At 38.9% G+C, this 20711-nt stretch overlaps 1 protein-coding gene across 1 annotated transcript in view; it reads left to right on the forward strand.

The window, feature by feature from the left end:
• LOC150081187 (serine/threonine-protein kinase 40-like) overlaps nucleotides 1-20711 on the forward strand; it is a 156994-nt gene that overhangs the window by 101185 nt on the left and 35098 nt on the right. Inside the window, exons 6-7 of the mRNA XM_090378949.1 lie at nucleotides 12366-12510; nucleotides 20356-20475. Coding sequence (XP_090235075.1) covers nucleotides 12366-12510; nucleotides 20356-20475 — 265 coding nt within the window. The remainder of the gene's footprint in view (nucleotides 1-12365; nucleotides 12511-20355; nucleotides 20476-20711) is intronic.

The following is a 20711-nucleotide window of genomic DNA, read 5'->3' on the forward strand; positions in this document are numbered from 1 at the left end:
GAAATTTGCTCATATCCAGCCAGTTCCTAAAAAGGGTGACAAATCCCTCCCATCCAATTATCGTCCCATTGCAATTACTTCTACTCTTTCTAAAGTAATGGAGAAATCAATTAACCGCCAACTCTTAAACTACCTAGAAACCTTTCGTCTGATCAACGATCGCCAGTATGGATTCCGTCAGTGTCGATCCACTGGTGATATTCTGGCTTATGTTACCCATTTATGGACTAATTCAATGGAAAGGTTCGGTGAAACACAAGTAGTTGCTCTTGACATCTCAAAGGCTTTTGATCATGTTTGGCATAAAGGTCTTCTAAACAAGCTTCCATCTTATGGTTTGCCAACTGTTTTTAGTAATTGGTTATCCAGTTTTCTCTCTGATCGCTCACTGAGGGTAATGGTAGATGGCTCTCTGTCTTCTAACTTCTCCACTAATGCCGGTGTCCCCCAAGGTTCAGTTCTTTCCCCCACTCTTTTCCTCTTGTATATCAATGACCTTCTTCCATTGACTGGAAATCCTATCCATAGTTTTGCCGATGATAGCACATTGCATTCAACTTTCCATTTTGAGAAACCTTGTCCTGCTCAATCAGCTTCAAGTTCTCGAAAATCTGCTGCCAATTCTTTAAATGCCGATCTTCAGGTAATTCTCCAGTGGGGCAAAGACAACTTAGTTGATTTCAACCCTTCTAAAACTCAGTCTTGTCTTATATCTCGCAAAAAGGATTCTTCTGCTCCTATGCTTATCTTTAGTGACACTCCGATTTCTAGGCAAAATGATATATCTCTTTTGGGGATTACCCTGACGTCTAATCTCTCTTGGCACAAGCACATTACAAATATTGCTTCCTCTGCATCTAAAAAACTTGGTTTTCTCTTTCGCTCTCGGCGTTACTTTTCTTCCAAACAGCTGCTCACTCTGTATAAATCGCAAATCCGCCCTGCCATGGAATATTGTTCCCACATCTGGGGTGGTGCCCCCAAAACCTCTCTCAGGCTTCTTGATTCCAATCAGAAGAGGGCAGTTAGGTTAATTAATGATTCATCTCTAACAGAGTCTCTCCACTCGCTTTCTCATAGACGTACTGTTTCTGCTGCATGCCTCTTCTACAGATACTTCCATGGGCACTGTTCTTCTGAATTGGCTTCTATAATTCCCGCTCTCTCTTTCAACAGTCCGAACACGTGCCGCCACCAGCCAACATCCATTTACTGTCCAACTTCAAACCCACAGAACCAACTTTTCATCTTCCTCATTTATTCATTCAACTGCCGTTTTCTGGAACAACCTTCCTTCATACGTATTTCCTGAAAATTACAATCTACAGAAGTTCAAGTCCAATGTCAACAAATATCTTCTTTCGTCTTCTCAACCTCCAACCCAAGCACGGTACTAAGTACTATAGGTTCTAATACCTCTCGTGTTTGGGGTTCTCATAAAAAAAAAAAAAAAAAGAACCATACACTTCTAAATCTTGAACAATTAAACTTTACACTAGCCGGTATTCAAATACACAAATACTTTATTTACAATAAAATAAAATTAAATGAAACAAAATAAAATATATAGTAGGCTAAAACTGATGTGATTTAATTTACAATAAAATACAAAAATATAAAATATGATGATAAAAGCGATAAAAACAGTTAATAAAATACCGTAACAACTGTAGCTTTCGGAGATAGCGATCTCCTTTCTCAACAGCATATTTCTGCTGTGCGGCACATCCTTAAATAGCAGATCCACGGCACTTGTCACATGGTTCCTCGGGGGGTAAGGCCGGAATTTCCCATTTATGCCCCCGAACCGGAAATGGCTCGGGAGCGTGCTAGCTGAAACCGTTCATCTCTCCCAAGAACCATGGTTTCAAAGAGGGGATGTAAGCAACACCCTGGTCTCTATTAATGGAATTGCTAGCTGCCCCAGTACGTAAACTCTCAAGCCATTTATGGTCCCAGAACCCATGTGCATGATCCTTGATGACATCCTCCGGGGAGATTTGATGTTGCTTCTCCCAGAAATGTTCTGCCACGGCAGACTTCCCATAGTTTGCGGACTTTCTTGCATTCATATGCTCCCCCAGACGGTCTTTCAGTCGTCGGCCCGTCTCACCTACATAACACACCCCACAATCCAGGCATTTAATTTCTTATACCACCCCACTGTTGGCTTCTTTCCTTATGGGATCTTTGACACAAGATATCACTGTGTACAACCTTGGTCCCGGGAGTTGCACACAGCTATCTGGCACCCCCAAATTATTCTTGCAATGTGGTCTGAAAGGCCCGGATAGTAGGGAATGTATGCAGTGCTCACAGGGGCGAACGGCTCAGTTCGGGTCGACTCCGCTCCTCTAATAATTCTGTCCAACACCCTCTGGGGGTAGCTGTTTTTCTTGAGGTCTGCCGTGACACAAATAATTTCGTTGTCTCTGTCCTCGGAGGTGCTACAGTGGGACCACACCCTATCTACTAAAGCCTTGACAAAACTACCCTTGTGTTGGCTGGCTTGTGCCGAGGTGTAATGAGTATATTGACCTCGGCACATGGGCTTTCTAAACACCTTGGTCTTGAGCCTGCAACCATCCCTAATAACCAACACGTCAAGGAATGGTAGAGTTCCCTTTGCTTCCACCTCCAAAGTAAATTTAATAAAAGGGGAGAAACTATTAAGTACATCAAGTATCTGATCCTCCCTCCCCTTTTGTATAAAAGGACAGACTATACGAGAAGACGAGATTATGATTTCTTTCGATGTTACATCATTGTTCACTTGTATCCCTATTAATTTCGGAGTCCAGTGTGTTAGAATGGCATTAGAAAAGGATGTTTTGTTAAGTACTAGTACTCTTAGTGCTAATGATATTTGTGAGGGTGTGGAGTTCTGTTTATCCAGTACCACCATGGTTTTCCAAGATGTCATGTATAAGCAGGTCCATGGCACAGCCATGGGTTCCCCCATTAGTGCCATAGTGGCTAACTTAGCTATGGAAGAGTTGGAAGTTGAGGGTTTGGAATTTCCCATGCATAAATGGAAAAGATTTGTTGATGACACATTCACCATTATACAAAAGGGAAGGGAGGATCAGATACTTGATGTACTTAATAGCTTCTCCCCTTTTATTAAATTTACTTTGGAGGTGGAAGCAGAGGGAACCCTACCATTCCTTGATGTGTTGGTTATTAGGGATGGTTGTAGGCTCAAGACCAAGGTGTTTAGAAAGCCCATGTGCCGAGGTCAATATACTCATTATACCTCGGCACAAGCCAGCCAACACAAGGGTAGTGTTGTCAAGGCTTTAGTAGATAGGGTGTGGTCCCACTGTAGCACCTCCGAGGACAGAGACAACGAAATTATTCGTGTCACGGCAGACCTCAAGAAATGCGGCTACCCCCAGAGGGTGTTGGATAGAATTATTAGAGAAGCGGAGTCCGTTAGCCCCTGTGAGTACTGCATATATTCCCTACTATCCGGGCCTTTCAGACCACATTGCAAGAATAATTTGGGGGTGCCAGATAGCTGTTTGCAGCTCCCGGGACAAAGGTTGTACATAGTGATATCTTGTGTCAAAGACCCCATAACGAAAGAAGCCAACAGTGGGGTGGTATACGAAATTAAATGCCCGGATTGTGGGGTGTGTTATGTAGGTGAGATGGGGCGACGACTGAAAGACCGTCTGGGGGAGCATATGAATGCAATAAAGTCCGCAAACTATGGGAAGTCTGCCGTGGCAGAACATTTCTGGGAGAAGCAACATGAAATTTCTCCGGAGAATGCTGTCATCATGGAACATGCACAGGGGTTCTGGGACCGTAAATGGCTTGAGAGTTTACGTATTGGGGCAGCTAGCAATTCCATTAATAGAGACAAGAGTGTACGCTTACATCCCCTCTTTGAAACCGTGGTTCTTGGGCGAGATGAACAGTTTCAGCTAGCGCGCTCCCGAGGAACCATGTGATGAGTGCCGTGGAACTGCTATTTGAGGATGCCGCACAGCAGGAATATGCTGTTGAGAAAGGAGATCGCTATCTCCGAAAGCTACAGTTGTTACGGTATTTTATTAACTGTTTTTATCGCTTTTATCATCATATTTTTGTATTTTATTGTAATTTAAATCACATCAGTTTGACTACTATATATTTTATTTTATTTCATTTAATTTCATTTTATACGCTCTTATTTTATTTTATTGTAAATAAAGTATTTGTTTATTTGAAAACCGGCTGGTGTAAAGTTTAATTGTTCAATATGAATTGTCCCAGCCTTGTAGGCCTATTTAGAGATACACTTTTAAATCTCTGGCATTCAGAGTGTTCTGTTTCACACATACAATGTATACTACGTGGAGATGGGGGAAACCCCTGGGGCCATTTGACACTAAACACACTCTACACTTTCATCGTTATCACATGTTCAGTTATAAGTATCAATTTTGTGAACACCTTTGTGATATTTTTCTAAAGCACGTTTTGGAGGTTGCTGTCTTAAAACAATAAAAACAATTTGCAGTTTCCGATTTGTTGGGTTTTCCTGTTAGTGCAATCTATTATAAAAGCAATAAGATGGAATAAACTATCTTATTGCATTTGCTATAATACTGATAGCTGGAATTCTGTGAGGTTTTATTTTATTAGGTTTATAACACATTGAAATGTGTTTACCCTTCCATGAAATTTTCAATCATATTACAAGCATAAATAATTTTTCCGAATTTTCTCTTCATTCCTATTTTTATGCTTTATAAACTTGTTACTCTGTATCTTACTTAGGCATATTGTGTTAGTTGTAATTTTTGCATGCTGTATTCTTTTTTATTGATTACTTATCTTTTTTAATGTTTTAAATTTTACAACCCAAAAAAAAACAGTAAACAGAAATATCAGTTAGTTAGTATTTGTAAAATAATAAGAGGAGTTTACCTCAATATAGTACATAGAACACTTCCATATGATACTCTCCAGAAATTAAAACGAAAAAATCGACAACTTACATTAGAGTAAAATAAATAATTAAGTAATTAAAAACCAATTTAACACAATTCAAATCAATTGAAAACAATTAAAAATCAATTTAACGCAATTAAAAAGAATCTAACGAAAATATTCAAAGCGATTTTCCTTCCTGAAGCTGACAACGCTTTTCGACCGTATGTCGTGTTTGTAGACCTGGGTACAGGTCTACAAACATGACATACGGTCATTTAAAAAATGAATCTAATTCATTTTTTAAACTTTTATTGACTATTTCATTCACTTCCTGTCTCTCCAGTAGTAAACTATCGATACACACAATTATGGGAGATTTTTTGAATGACTGTGCAAAATTACATTAAATCAACACTAAGGTACTCAGCCCATATTTCTTTTCTAAAATATTGTCTTCAAAACAACATCGTTCCAAAGTTTGCCAGGGTTAATTTAAATCAAAAAATTTCAGGCATAAAACAACTAACACTGGCCACATCGCGTAATATTGTTAAGCTTGCCTTAAAATCTTGATATTCGAATAAACAAAAATTCCTTTCCCAGGTTAGGAAGCTTCGCAATAAATTAAAAAATTATCTACATCCGAACGATTGGTCCGAATTGAAGACCTCCAAAGATATGCGACGGGAAGCACAGGCCTCAGAAATAAAAAAACAGACACGTTAATAAGTTGCAAACATTATCGGATAGGTCAAGACACGTTCATGCGAATTCTAACACATTGTCGCGGGCTTGCGACCAAGTTCATACGAGTTGGGTGACAATCCCACCACAGACACACAACGTACTACCACAGAATATGTCAGCTATTTCACGAACACCCCCTCACCCAGTATTCAACGAACCGACATATCAACAGGTTACAAATATTTCCTCATGTACGCTATCGCAGGACCAGATTTCACTTTTATCCAAAGGACTAAATTATAATTTACCACCTCGAAAACTACCTAAAAAACAATGCGTAATTGATATTGAATTTGGACTTCGTAAGGTTCCACAAAAAGACTTATTTATTCAACAAGTTAACCAAGTAGTGAATAACATAAAAGAAACGCTACTTCCTAAATTGAATACACATCACAGTTCAGCTTTACGAGAACTTCGTTGAAATAAGGACATTATTATACAGAGGGCAGTAAAGGAGATACAGTGGTAATACTAGATAAACCTGATTATATTAATAAGTTGGTAGATGACTTTCATCAACCGGTGAAATACCACCACTTTGCTTATTGGAGGCTTGAAGTGGTGAAACCCATGTTTAGTCTCTAGAGCAAAGTTTCTGGCATCCCCCATACTTCTGCTTCAACCTATGCACGGTACTAAGTACTATAGGTTTTGATACCTTTCGTGTTTGGGGTTTCATTAAAAAAAAAAAAAAAAAAAGTTAGATTCAGTTGTTTCAGATACCTCCACTTATCTTGAAGTAGACCCAGCACTGTTTACCAATTTGGTCAATCAATACAATAAAACGTTAACCACGTATCGAAAAAACGACTACATTACTATGGCCCAGTTAAAGGAATTGAAGGCCAGAACATACAATATTCCTGCACTTTTCGGTTAGGTAAAATTACACAAGACTGAATTTCCTATTTGACCTATTGTTTCCTACAGGAACTCGGCATTTTCATCCTTAGCCACACATGTATATAACAAATGATGTATATAAGACATCAAAGGTGGATATTGTTGGAATAGCAGAGACGTGGTGTCACACAGATATAAGGAATGCTGAACTGGAATTTGGGGAGTACAATGTGTACAGAAAGGATAAACAGGATAGAAAAGGAGGAGGTGTTATGCTGTTTTGCACTGCGAAAGCAAAAATAAGAGTAGGAATGTGTTATAGGCCTAATGACTCGAATGAGTACAGTGAACAATTGTACAGAGAAATAGTGTGCGCTAGTAAATCGGAATGTCTTATAATGTGGGATTTTAACTTCCCAGATATTGACTGGAACTTGTGGGTTGGTCACTCACACACTAGTCAGACTTTTGTGGATTTATTGGATGATTGTTTTCTGCAGCAGCATGTTCGAGAGGCAACCAGAGAAAGTAATACTCTTGATCTGGTTATCAGCAGTGATCATTCGTGTATTAAGAATTTGCAGATAAAGGAACCACTAGGTGGCAGTGATCACAGTGTACTGATGTGGGATTTACTTAAAGATTTAATTACCATCAGGGGTAAAGGAAAGGGTTTTTGCTTCCGTAAAGGTGAGTACAGTGGTCTCCGAAAGTTTTTAAATTCTGTACAGTGGGATCAACTGATGATGTTACCAACAGTAAATTCTAAGTGGGAAGCATTCAAGGAATTAATCGTGGATGCTACTAAAAGTTTCATACCTATTAAGAAATATTGTTCAAGGTTTAGGCCTAAATGGTTATCTAATGAACTAATGAGACTTGTAACAGAGAAGAAAAATGCATGGGATGCATATAAATTATCAAGCGACTCAGAAGCCCATGGCAGATATAAGCTAGTCTGTAATCAGGTCACAAAGGAGGTTAGGCAGGCGAAGGCAGATTACGAGAAATCCTTGGCAAAAGATGCTAAGAAAAACAGCATGGATTTCTTTACTTATGTAAACTCTAAAAGGAAGGGGATGAATCTGATTGGTCCACTTGACATCGATGGTTCGACTGTTGATGATCCTGCTCAGATAGCAAACAAACTGAATGAATATTTTGCATCAACATTCACACATGAGGAATTATTAAGGTTTGAAAATGGCAGAAGGTTATCAAATTGTAGCAGGATACTTAATGATTTTGTAATAACTGAGAGCAAAGTGGAGGAGAAATTGTTGAAGTTAAACATAAGAAAAGCACCTGGGGTGGATGGGATCTATCCAGTTATATTAAAGGAGGCGGCAGAGCAACTAAGCAAACCCTTAGCCATAATTATGAGAGCATCCTTGGATTCAGGGAGGTCCCCACAGACTGGAGATGTGCAACTGTATCCCCAATTCACAAAGGGGGATCGAAGGGTGACACGAGTAATTACAGACCAGTTAGTTTAACTTCTGTTCCGGGTAAAATAATGGAGTCACTGGTTAAAGATGCATTGCAGGATCATCTAGACAAGACTGCAGCAATAATTCAGACACAGCATAAGTTTGTTAAGGGAAAGTCTTGTCTGACAAATTTGATAGGATATTATGATGTGGTTACAAAGGAACTGGATGCAAAAAATAATTTTGATATCATATATTTGGATTTCAGGAAAGCTTTTGACTGTTGCTCATGGAAGGCTATTGTACAAATTGGAGCAGAATGGTATTAAGGGTAAGTTGCTACAATGGATAAAAGGATGGTTAAGTGGGAGAAGACAGGGTGGTAATCAATGGGTGCTGCTCTTCGTGGAGTAATGTTATTAGTGGAGTCCCACAGGGTTCGGTGTTAGGTCCACTGTTGTTTTGTATATTTATCAATGATATTGATGAAGGTATATCAGGCTTAATGTCGAAGTTTGCAGATGATACAAAGGCTGGCAGGGTTGTTAATGACAGTAATGGCAGTGTGCTACTGCAACAGGATCTAGATAATTTGGGCAGATGGGCTAAGAAGTGGCAACTGAAGTTTAAGCTTGACAAATGCAAAGTACTGCATATGGGTAGAAGTAACCCCAGAGAAACGTACCAACTGAGTGGTACTACACTTAAGGTGGTAGAAAATGAAAAAGACCTGGGAGTAATTGTGCAGTCAGATATGAAGTTTTCTGAGCAATGCAGACAGGCTGCCAGGGCAGGTCATGGGGTTTTGTCAATGATATATAGGAATTTTGCTAGCAGTGAGAAGGAGGTGATTGTCCCTCTGTATAAGGCAATGGTCAGGCCACACTTTGAGTACTGCTTACAGGTCTGGAGGTCTCATTTTAGTAAGGATGTAGATTTACTTGAGCGTGTACAGAGAAGGACAAGATTGGTGAGGGGAATGAAGGGATCCTCTTACCAAGAGAGGCTTAAGTTCTGCAAATTGCAGTGGCTGGAGACTAGGCACCTGCGCGGTGATCTGATTGAGGTATATAAGGCCTTGAATGGGTTGAGCACGCTGAATTCTGATGGGATCCTTCCACTTGTTCAGATTACGAACCTAAGGGGGCATAAATTCAAATTAAGAAAAAACAAATGTAGAATTGATGTGCGGAATGCCTTTAGCCAGCGGGTGGTTAATTGCTGGAACAAACTTCCATCTGTCGTTGTGGAAGTTGACAGGTTAAATAAATTTAAGGAGGAACTGGACAGGCATTTGGAGGGAATGGTGTGATTTTTTTAATGTAATTTTTTTTTTTTTTTTTTATTTATTTATTATTATTTTTTTTATTATTTATTTTTTTTTTTTTTGGCTGATGCTGCATAAGCTCATACAGTTGCTTTCTTGCATCACATGCCACTACTACTACTACTACATTATAAAACCCTTTAGACAGGTAATACAATTTGGGATTAAGAACTACAATACATTATTTAATAATCTTAGACTGTAGACTTGGCGACAATGACAATTTATTCTCACCAGATGTTACCTCGTTATATACGAATGTAAACATTGAATACACATTAGATATTATTTGGGATATTTTAAATAAAAACTCGACACCGTTTAATTATACGAAGCTACCTATTAAGGAAATTTTTCACTTAATTAAACTGTTAGTTGAGGCCAACTACATCACCTTTCGAGACAAGGTGGACAAACAAAATTTTGGATTACCAATGGGTTTGAGCCTGAGCGGCTTAATGTCAGAGATCTATCTCTCAACGATTGAGCATATACATTTGACACTTTTTCGACCCTGTATCACATACTATGGGAGGTATTTAGACGATGTTCTAGTTATTACTGATAGTAGTACTATCCAAGATATTTACATTCGTTTAATAATATTCATTCTAGACTCAAATTTACATTGGAAAGAGATGATACGGATACAAAGTCATTAAACTTTCTCAATTTCACGCTTACCCTGGACTCGAATAAAATCCCATTTAGCATCTATCAAAAACCTACAAACACCGATATGCTTCTACATTATAATAGCTATCACCCGTTCATCTACAAAAGATCGATTATCTTTAATCAATTTCTAAATGCCTATAAATATTCAACGACGGAACATGCTTTGGACTCAGAAATACAAATATTAACTAGCAGGTTCTTAAACAGGGGTTATTCCATTGCCACAATAAACCGAATTAGGGTACAGGCTAAGGATAGGATACAAAATACTATAACAACCAACAATAGTAATATCAAAAAATACTTTATTTCTGTCCCATATGTTGAACAATGGCACAAACAGCTTAATAGATTCTTTAAAGGTACCGAGTTTAAAATTGTGGCCAGGCCAATGCGGAAGTTACACACTATACTGAACAATCGCTCAGTTCTTTCTGCATTCGCAACACAAATTAATGTTCTGGTATACAACATTTCTTGCGGTGATTGCGACTCGTCTTACCAAGGTTTGACGCGATTTTCTCTTAATATTCGTGTAAATCAACACGAAGCCTCAGTTCATGCTTTTCGTTCGGCAGCTTCAGAATTAGCCTTTCATGCCATTAACGAAAAACATACTTTTTTATTTAACGAGGCCAAAATACTTAATGTTGAACGTAATTATACGTGACTATTAATTGCAGAAACCGTAGAAATTAAATTACACGAGAATTCTGTTAATGTGCGGCGGCCATATTTGGTCTCTGATGCATGGACCTTTATGCGCATGCGTGAAGACAAATAATCACTATTTAAGTTTCAAGTTCAACTCTATTCGATAATTTTCATTCCTGTGATCACAACATATGATCGAAAAGCGTTGTCAGCTTCAGGAAGGAAAATCGTTTTGAATATTTTCGTTAGATTCTTTTTAATTGTGTTAAATTGATCTTTAATTGATTTGAATTGTGTTAAATTGGTTTTTAATTATTTATATTTTACTCTAATGTATGTTGCTGATTTTTTCGTTTTAATTTCTGGAGAGTATCATACGGAAGTGTTCTACGTATTATATTGAGGTAAACTCCTCTTATTATTTTACAAATTTTTATTTTGAATACTATGCATCATATAGCGAACAGTATTTTTTTATGGAGAGTCCATCATAAAGTAATTTGATTGTACAGTGAACCAGTTGTAAAGCAGGGGCCCATTGTATTTATGGGAATATATATTTTAAGGATTTATATGCTCACATAAATAGGGAGTTCATAATCCGACTGTATAAAGCAATAGAGTTATGGAGACACACCTAAAGGAAGACAGTGAGCTTCTTGAAAAAGTCTGAATAAAGAACTGTGATAATGAAAAAGATTTTTTTTTTTTTTAATGCAGGTTAATAATGCAATTTTTAATGCAGGTTAATATACTCACATTTAGATATGTAGATTACATTTGGTAATTAGTAATAAATATGTCATATGAGAGTACACTGGTGTGCAAAATTTAAGGACCAGTCAGGTTTTCACCTGTAGCTTCTCATAAGAGTGGCCTGGATATGGGAAAAGCATACCAAAGGAATCTCGTGAGGTACAGAAATGATGAAGAAATCAACAGAAACAAAACGGTACAGAGGGACTTTATTCAAAAATGGCAACATTGCACTGGTTGCCATGATACAGATGCATCACTGCCAAAGATGGAACAAAGGGAAGAGGTGGTCCTCAGTAGGAGATATGGCCACCCCTAATGTCGATGCAGGCTTTGCACTGCCTGTCCATACTTAGAACAATGTTGTTGATAAGATTGCGGTAACATCGTCCATTCCTCTGCCAGCACCATCTTCAGCTGATGAAATTTTCCGGTGGGTGTGGATGTGCAAGTAGGCATCTCCCCAGAGCATCCCACATGTGTTTAATGGGATTTAGATCAGGGAACAGACAGGCCAGTCCGTACGAACAATGTCCTCACTTTCCAAAAGCATATCAACAGCTGCAGTGCAATGGGGTATGGCGTTAACATCCATAAACATGTACTTGGGGCCAATGGCACCTCGGAACACATGCACATGGGAAGGATTACCTCAGTGCAGTAGCATGCACCGGTTACAGTACTGCCTTCCAGTATCTGGAGTTTTGTACATCCATACAAGATAATGTCTCCCCAGGCGAGAACACCTCGACCGCCATATCAATCCCTTTCAGTGACATTTGTGGGGTGATACCGTGTGCCAACCTTTCGCCAAATTAGCTGACATCCAGAATCGCTGCTGAGACTTAATCTACTCTCATCAGTAAAGAGTACCTTAAGTAAAGATTTTGTGGTTTTAATCTTTAGAAATAGTGTTGGGCCTTAAGTTTTGCGCACCTGTGCAGTATTATTTGGGTTTTTCCCCTGACCTCTGGGCTAATTTATTTAAATACTTCATTTAGGAAAGCCATATTTAGGCAAGCCAAGTGACATGTGGGCATTAGGAGTAGTATTATTCACAATGCTTTATGGACAGTTTCCATTTTATGATTCCGTCCCTCAAGAATTATTCAGGAAAATTAAGGCAGCTGAATATAGTATTCCAATGTAAGTGCATATTTCTAAATATAGTAAAACTTAAAATCTATTCTCTTTGAAATTTTACTAAAAAAAAATAAATGATAATAATTAATCTAAAAATTTTTCTTCAGCAAAAACGTTACTTGGTAGTATTATGAAATTTATTTGAAGGAAAATGCTTTTACCATATAAAATTATTCATAGATTCAGTTTATTGAGGCTTAAAAAGCACAGTCCACTTTACTAGTACATTCAGCACTAAAACACAATTTGTTAATATTCTGTATTTGTATTAGTAGCAGCAAATCATTCACAGAAGTTCACCATCAAATGATTCACCATTTGTCCCTCTAATAGTTTTTTATAATTCTTTAAATTTATTCACACTACTGACTTCTGCAACCAAATTAAGTTTCTTCTGACAGCTTACTACCCTTTTGCAATAAGCAAATTCTGCACATTTATTCCTCAGTTTCAATTTATGCTCACTTACGTATACTGGATGAGCAAGATAAAGTATGCCATTAACATTTAGTTTACTCAGATTTGATTGAGTTAGCATTAGTGCATTGTTGAGGCATATGATGCAAGAAAGCAAGCTTATATAGGGTGTCTCAAAAATATTGGTACAAACGTATAGGGGAGGTAGGTAACATCTAAAGGAATGTGAATCGAATAGGAACCCATAACCGGAAACGTCACGAGAATGTCGTAGCAGAGGCACAAGAAGCAGAAATGACACAAGACAGTAATTAGTGGCAAACATTTATTTGACATAATATTAACAATGGAGTATGAGATGGATGCATTTCATGATGTTACAACAGGTGCTCAAAGGTTCCACCATGAGACGCGATGCATGCGTGACACCGACGCAGCATGGATTGGCAGACACGGTCGAACGCACCTGGAGTTTCTTTGACAGTAGCAGCAGCAGCGCAGACGAGTCTCACCACGCGATCCATGTCCGTCTCCACAGGTGATTCATACATGATAGATTTGAGGGCCCCCCACAGAAAGAAATCAGGTGAGCGTGGAGGCCAGGCAATGGGTCCACCCTGGCCAATCCATCGACACCCAAAACACCTCTTCAAATGGTCACGAACACACCTTCCATAACGGGCAGGAGCCCCGTCATGTTGAAACCAAATGTTGCGTCTCATATTTGCTGGAACATTGTCAAGTAACCCTGGTAGAACTTGTTCAAGAAAGATCCAATATTTATCGGAGTTCATGCGGGATGGTAACAGGTATGGGCCGACTAAGCAGTCACCGACCATACCTTCCCTCACATTTATTGCGAAGCGATGTTGTGCCGCATGGGGGCGCACACCGTGTGGGTTGTCGTGAGCCCACACATGAGCATTGTGCTGATTGAATAAGCCATCCCGAGTGAAATAAGCCTCATCTGTGAACAAAACATAGGCTGGAAAATTCAAGTCTTGTTGAACACTTTCATGGAGAAACCACTGTGCAAAATCTACACATGCAGGATGATTTGGGGAGCAGTAACTGAACCCTTTCGAGGTGAAAGGGGTGTAAGGAATCGTCGTGCCAGACACGCTGTACACTGCAACGAGACACTCCTAAGGCAGAGGCAACGGCACGTGTGCTGGTAGTAGGATTATTCTGGATGGCATTCAACACGCTTTATTCCATGGTGGGAGTTCGTGTCGAACGGTCTGCCTGCACTACTCCTGTTACCTCTAAATGACCCTAATCGTATAAATTTTGATGCACAAAATTTGAGTTTGTTTGATTACGCAAACAAACAGTGGTCCGGTACATGTTTGTCTGGGAAGCGTTCTCTATAAATTCGTTGAGCTGCTCGTCCATTGCCCTCTGCTAATCCATACACTAGGTGCATGTCTGCAAGCTCACAGTTCATATATCGATGCATGCTTTTCATGGCAACTACTGTTTGAATGAGTAAACCAGAAATTTTCCCTCTCGTGAACTGATGAACAGCGCCGTCTACCGACTTATGGTGACGTTTCCGGTTATGGGTTCATATGCAATTCACATTCCTTTAGATGTTACCTACCTCCCCTAAACGTTTGTACCAATATTTTTGAGACACCCTGTACTGCATCATCAAAAAAAAAAAAAAAAAACCTTCCCATTTTATCCATCTGGTCACTCCAAATGTTTGTGTACTTCAGCCTAAATTCATTTCAGCTATCAACTTCCACAACTATAGATCGAAATCTATTCCAGCAATCAACTACCCGCTGGCTAAAGGCAAACTTCCACACATCTATTCTGCAACTCTCCTTCCTCAATTTGAATCTATGCCCCCTCAGGTTCTTAATCTGAGAAAGCAGAAGTATCCCATCAGCAATGAGCCTGCTGAAACCATTCAAGGCCTTGTATGGCTCAATCAGATCAACTGACATCTTCCTAGTCTCCAGACACTGTAATTTGCGAAACTTAAGCCTTTTTTCATAAGAGCAAAGCTTTATTCCATTCACCAATCTTGTTGTCCTTCCAGCAGCTCTACATCCTTCTTAAAATGAGACCTCCAGACCTGTACACAGTACTCAAGGTGTGACCATTGGCCTGACCATTGCCTTATACAAGGGGATAATCACCTCCTTATCCCTGCTAGAAAAATTCCTATATGTCATTGACAAAACTCTGGTAGCCTGTCTGCACTGTTCAGAGAATGTCACATCCAACTGCACAATTACCCCCAGGTCTTTTTGATTCTCCACCTCCCTGAGTGTAGTACCACACACTTGATACATTTCTCTTGGTTTACTGCTACCCATATGCAGTACTTTGCTTTTGTCAATATTAAACTGCAGTTTCCACTTCTTAGCCCATCTACTTAACTTTCCTAGATCCTGTTGCAGTAGCATACTGTCTTTACTATCATTAACAACCCTGCCATCCTTTGTATCATCTACAAACATGGACATTAAGCCTGATATTTCTTCATCAATATCATTAATAAATACACAAAACAACAATGGGCCCAGCACTAAAACCTGGGGGACTCCACTAATAATATTAGTCCACATAGAGCAGTGTCCATTTATTACCACTCTCTGCCATCTCCCATCCCTTTATCCATTGCAGCAACTTGCCCTTAATGCCATACTGCTCCAGTTTATACAGCAGTCTTCCATGTGCAACAGTATCAAAAGCTTTCACGAAATCCAAAGATATGATATCAAAATTATTTTCTGTGTCCAATTCCTTTCTGACCACAGTCACAAGATCTAAAAGAAAAGATCTAAACCTCCCAAACACTTCCTAATTCATTTCACAAATATACGTGGTCTCAATTCTAATCTCAACAATGTCCATTTCCACCTGCAGTCTGCCAAATCCCATGTACTTTTCTGACAGAATCTCAGTTATCGGTTGATTCAAGTAATGCTCATCTGAGTTGCCCAAATTATTCGCTCTATGATTCCTTTCACCTCAAAGGTGGTACTTGGGCATATGTCCGTTCTGATATTCTCTGTCAAAGACTTGGTAATTTGGAATCCCCTCTTTTCGATCTTCTATGGCTTAAAATCTCTCTACCTCATTATGTCAAATTCATCTGTCGTATCTACCGTTCTCCCAACTCCACTAATCACACATTTGACTTCCTTTCTTTGCAACTTGACTTTCTCCAGTCTAACTTTCCTAACAGTGAGGTGATTTTCCTTGGTGATTTTAATGTTCAAAACTCCAGCTGGCTTCCGTTTTCTAGTCACACCAACCCAGCTGGTCGAGATGCTGAGGCTTTTGCAAATACTAATGACCTTGCACTGATTGTTTAATTACCTACAAGAATACCGGACAATCCTAACCAATTGTGTTTGGGGTTTTCATAAAAAAAAAAAAAAAAAAAAAAAAAAATACAGCCAACACATTCTATATTTTTCTCACAAACAACCCTTCTTAGTACACGGTCAAAGTGAGTGGTCATTTGGGCACTTCAGATCACGACTTGTTGATTGTTTCTTCTCCAATGGAGCCTTTATCTCATGGCTATTACCAACCTTGTATTGTTTGGCATTACAAGAATGCAAAATGGGATTACCTGCGAGATGTCTGTCTTCTTTTCCTTGGTCGGATTACTCGTTCAAAACTTCTGATGTCAACGTTTGCTCAGATCGTGTCAATGAAATTATTCTTAGAGGAATGGAATCCTTTATCCCACACTCCACTTTAAAATCTCGTCCTTTATCTAAACCTTGGTGTTCCAATAAATGTGCTAAGGGGCTGTTCAAGAGAAGAATGTTGCATATCGTAATTGGCTTGTTTCTAATCTTCAGTTTCATGTTCTGCCTACACCAAAGCTCGCAACAATTGTAAGGCAGTTATTAATCAGTCCAAACTAGAGTTTGAATAGGCTAAGTGTAGAAAACTTGCCCTAATGACAACCAAGCATTCTGGTCTCTGCTCCTACCTCTGTCCAGACCAGATGTTTTTCTTGTCACTTCAGCCAAGGATAAAGCTGACCTGCTAGCCTCCCATTTTTCTTCCAACTCATGTATTAATGATCTTGGTAAAACACCTCCCACCATTCCCAACATGCTCCATTCAATGCCTCCTGTGGTCTTCCGTCAAAAGGATGTCAGAAGAATTTTGACGAACCTTGATGCTAAGAAAGCTCCAGGTCCTGATGGTATTTCTCCACTTGTTCTCAAAACCTGTGCTTCTGAACTTACTGCTGTTCTTTGCCAACTTTTTTCACTTTCTTATTCCATTGCAATTACTTCTACTCTTTCTAAAGTAATGGAGAAATCAATTGACCGCCAACTCTTAAACTACCTAGAAACCTTCTGTCTGATCAACAATCGCCAATATGGATTCCGAAAGTGTTGATCCACTGGTGATATTTTGGCTTATGTTACCCATTTATGGACTAATTCAATGGAAAAGTTCAGTGAAACACAAGCAGTTGCTCTTGACATCCCAAAGGCTTTCAATCATGTTTGGCATAAAGGGCTTCTAAATAAGCTTCCGTCTTATGGTTTTCCAACTGTTTTTTGTAATTGGTTATCCAGTTTTTTTTCTGATCGCTCACTGAGGGTGATGGTAGATGGCTCTTTGTCTTCTAACTTCTCCACTAATGCCGCTGTCCCCCCCCCCAAGGTTCAGTTCTTTCCCCCACTCTTTTCCTCTTATATATTAATGACCTTCTTCCATTGACTGGAAATCCTATCCATAGTTTTGCTGATGATAGCACATTGCATTCCACTTTCCATTTTGGGAAACCTTGTCCTGCTCAATCAGCTTCAACTTCTCAAAAATCTGCTACCAATTCCTTAAATGCCAATCTTCAGGTAATTCTCCAGTGGGGCAAAGACAATTTAGTTGTTTTTAATCCTTCTAAAAGTCAGTCTTGTCTTATAGCTCGCAAAAAGGATTCTTCTGCTCCTATGCTTATCTTTGGTGACACTGCGATTTCTAGGCAAAATAATATATCTCTTTTGGGGATTACCCTGACTTCTAGTCACTCTTGCCACAAGCATATTACAAATATTGCTTCCTCTGTATCTAAAAAACTTGGTTTTCTCTTTCGCTCTCTGCTTTACTTTTCTTCCAAACAGCTGCTCACTCTGTACAAATCACAAATCTGCCCTACCATGGAATACTGTTTCCACATCTGGGGTGGTGCCCCCAAAACCTCTCTCAGGCTTCTTGATTCCATTCAGAAGAGGGGAGTTAGGTTAATTAATGATTCATCTCTAACAGAGTCTTTCTTCTCGCTGTCTTATAGAAGTAATGTTTCTGCTGCATGCCTCTTCTACAGATATTTCCATGGGCACTGTTCTTCTGAATTAGCTTCTATAATTCCCGCTCTCTCTTTCAAAGCAGTCCAAATACGTGCCGCCACCAGCCAACATCCATTTACTGTCCAACTTCAAACTCACAGAACCAACTTTTCATCTTCCTCGTTTATTCATTCAACTGCCGTTTTCTGGAACAACCTTCTTTCATACGTATTTCCTGAAAATTACAGTCTACAGAAGTTCAAGTCTAACATCAACAAATATCTCCCTTCATCTTCTCAACCTCCAACCCAAGCATGGTACTAAATACTATAGGTTCTAATACCTCTCGTGTTTGGGGTTTACATAAAAAAAAAACAAAGTTACTGGATTGTAGTATCCAATCAGATTGGCCAGACAAGACTTCCCGTTACCAAACTCATGCTGTGTCTGAACTATTTCTGCTTTCTTGTCTAGGTGATCCTCCATCACTTCTTTAACCAGTGATGCTATTATTTTCCCCAGAACAGAAGTTAAACTAACAGGTGTACAATTATTTGTATCACCCTTTGTGAATTGGGGATACATTTGCACAGCACTGGTCCACCTCCCCTGAATCTAAGGATGCTCTCATAATTATAGCTAAAGTTTTGCTTACTTCCCTCGCTGCCTCCTTTAATATAACTGGATAGATTCCATCTGCCCCAGGTGCATTTTTTTATGTTTAACTTCAACAATTTCTCCTCCAGCTTGCTCTCCATTATTACAAAATCATTTAGCATCCTGGAACATTCAAGATAATGACTCCACCGCAAGTGCCTTTATCCCATACTACCTAAACCTATCACAGCAGGTTTCTAGGGTCCTGAAATCTCATAGGATAAAGTGCATGCAGCTCCCGGCAGGAAATTGGGATCCCTCATCTCTAGAGTGAAAACACTGGTTCTCACCTTACTACAAATTGGACTACCCTCCAGTATTTTTTGCCATGACTACACTGGCTGCTACTTCAGAGAAATTGGGAAAAGAATCAGCAAACATATCTCAGAACACGAAAGAGCCATCCCCTTAGCAGGCATAGAACACTCGGCCATTGCTGAACACTTCTGGTCAACCCAACACAACATTGACCCACATCTCGATGTCATGGTTATCGATCAGTCCCGCCATTACCGACCCCACACCTGGTTGGAGTCATTGCACATCACGTACTCTAATACTTCGGTCAACAGAAGCAGTGGATGTCATATCCTCCCTATTATTGAAACAACCATCCTCATGACTGACAAATGTTGGCAATGTTCGCATATGTCACAACCACAGGCTTCAACATCAAACAGTTAACTATTACATCATGCAGTTTACTGTGCATGACTGGCACTACACGCCCATATGTTCTCCGTTCCTAAACTGTTGGTTTGACTGATGAAGGTTACCATAGTAACCGAAAGCTTTTTGTACTGTATCTATTTAACATATTGTGTTTTACAGTTTAACATTAAAGTTGGTCATTTATTTTATTTTATTTTGTCTTCCATTTCTCTCTGAGCTACATAATAACTTACCATCTTAAAGAAAAATGAATTTTCCCTGTCAATGGAGCAGCTTGAAAGTGTAATTATGTAAGTCTTATTTCAAATCTAATTTTTAGACATTTAAAATTGATTCACTTTATTCTCTCCTGGTGCCTCCGTAGCCAGGTGGGAAGGAGCAGCAGCAGCAGTGTGTAGCATCTGCTTCTTGATTAGACCGGGGTTCGAGCCCGTCACCACCAAATACGGAGGATGCAGAAAGGTCAGGGAATGACCACCGCATATTCCCGGAGCAATATGGCCTTAGTTGCTAATGCTCCTAAAAACCAAATAACTAACGAACTAACTAACTAATAACTAACCATCTTAAATATTGTTTCAGTTTTTTATGATACCAAATGAAATGTAAAAATGAAAAAGAAATGTGGTACCAAAGTTTTAGGTGGGCCTGTAAATGTCACAAAGTTACTTAGCACCACAATAAGAAATTTTTCTTTGTGGGATTTATGATATTGTCTGTAAAAAAATGTTTAAAGAAATATTAGGAATTAAGACAAAATTCTCATATTTTTTGATATATTTCTGCTTAAATTTCAAAGGTGTGTAATTTATGACTTACATAGGGATGATCGGGTATCTGAGAGTACAACTTTGATTATCAGAAATTTGTTAGTTTTGAACCCTAGCTTGAGAATGACAGCAGAGAAAGTGCTTGATGCAATGCAGCCAATATTTACATTATGGTAAGCAGCTATTTATTTATTTAATTAATTTAAAATATTAAACCATTATTGGATAAATTTTCTGCTTCTGGTAAAATGAAGAGTATGACAAACTTAGTAATATTAGCAGTGGCCACATGGTGCAAGGATGCATGCTGCACACTATGGCTTATGCTGCACAGCCAAAAAAATAATAATAATAAAATAAAATATATAAATTAAATTAAATAGAAACTTCAGAATGGACTAAAGTTTAG

This window comes from Mastigoproctus giganteus, chromosome 8, assembly GCF_048544385.1.
Source record: "Mastigoproctus giganteus isolate SK-2022 chromosome 8, ASM4854438v1, whole genome shotgun sequence".
Classification (NCBI taxonomy): Eukaryota; Metazoa; Arthropoda; class Arachnida; order Uropygi; family Thelyphonidae; genus Mastigoproctus; species Mastigoproctus giganteus.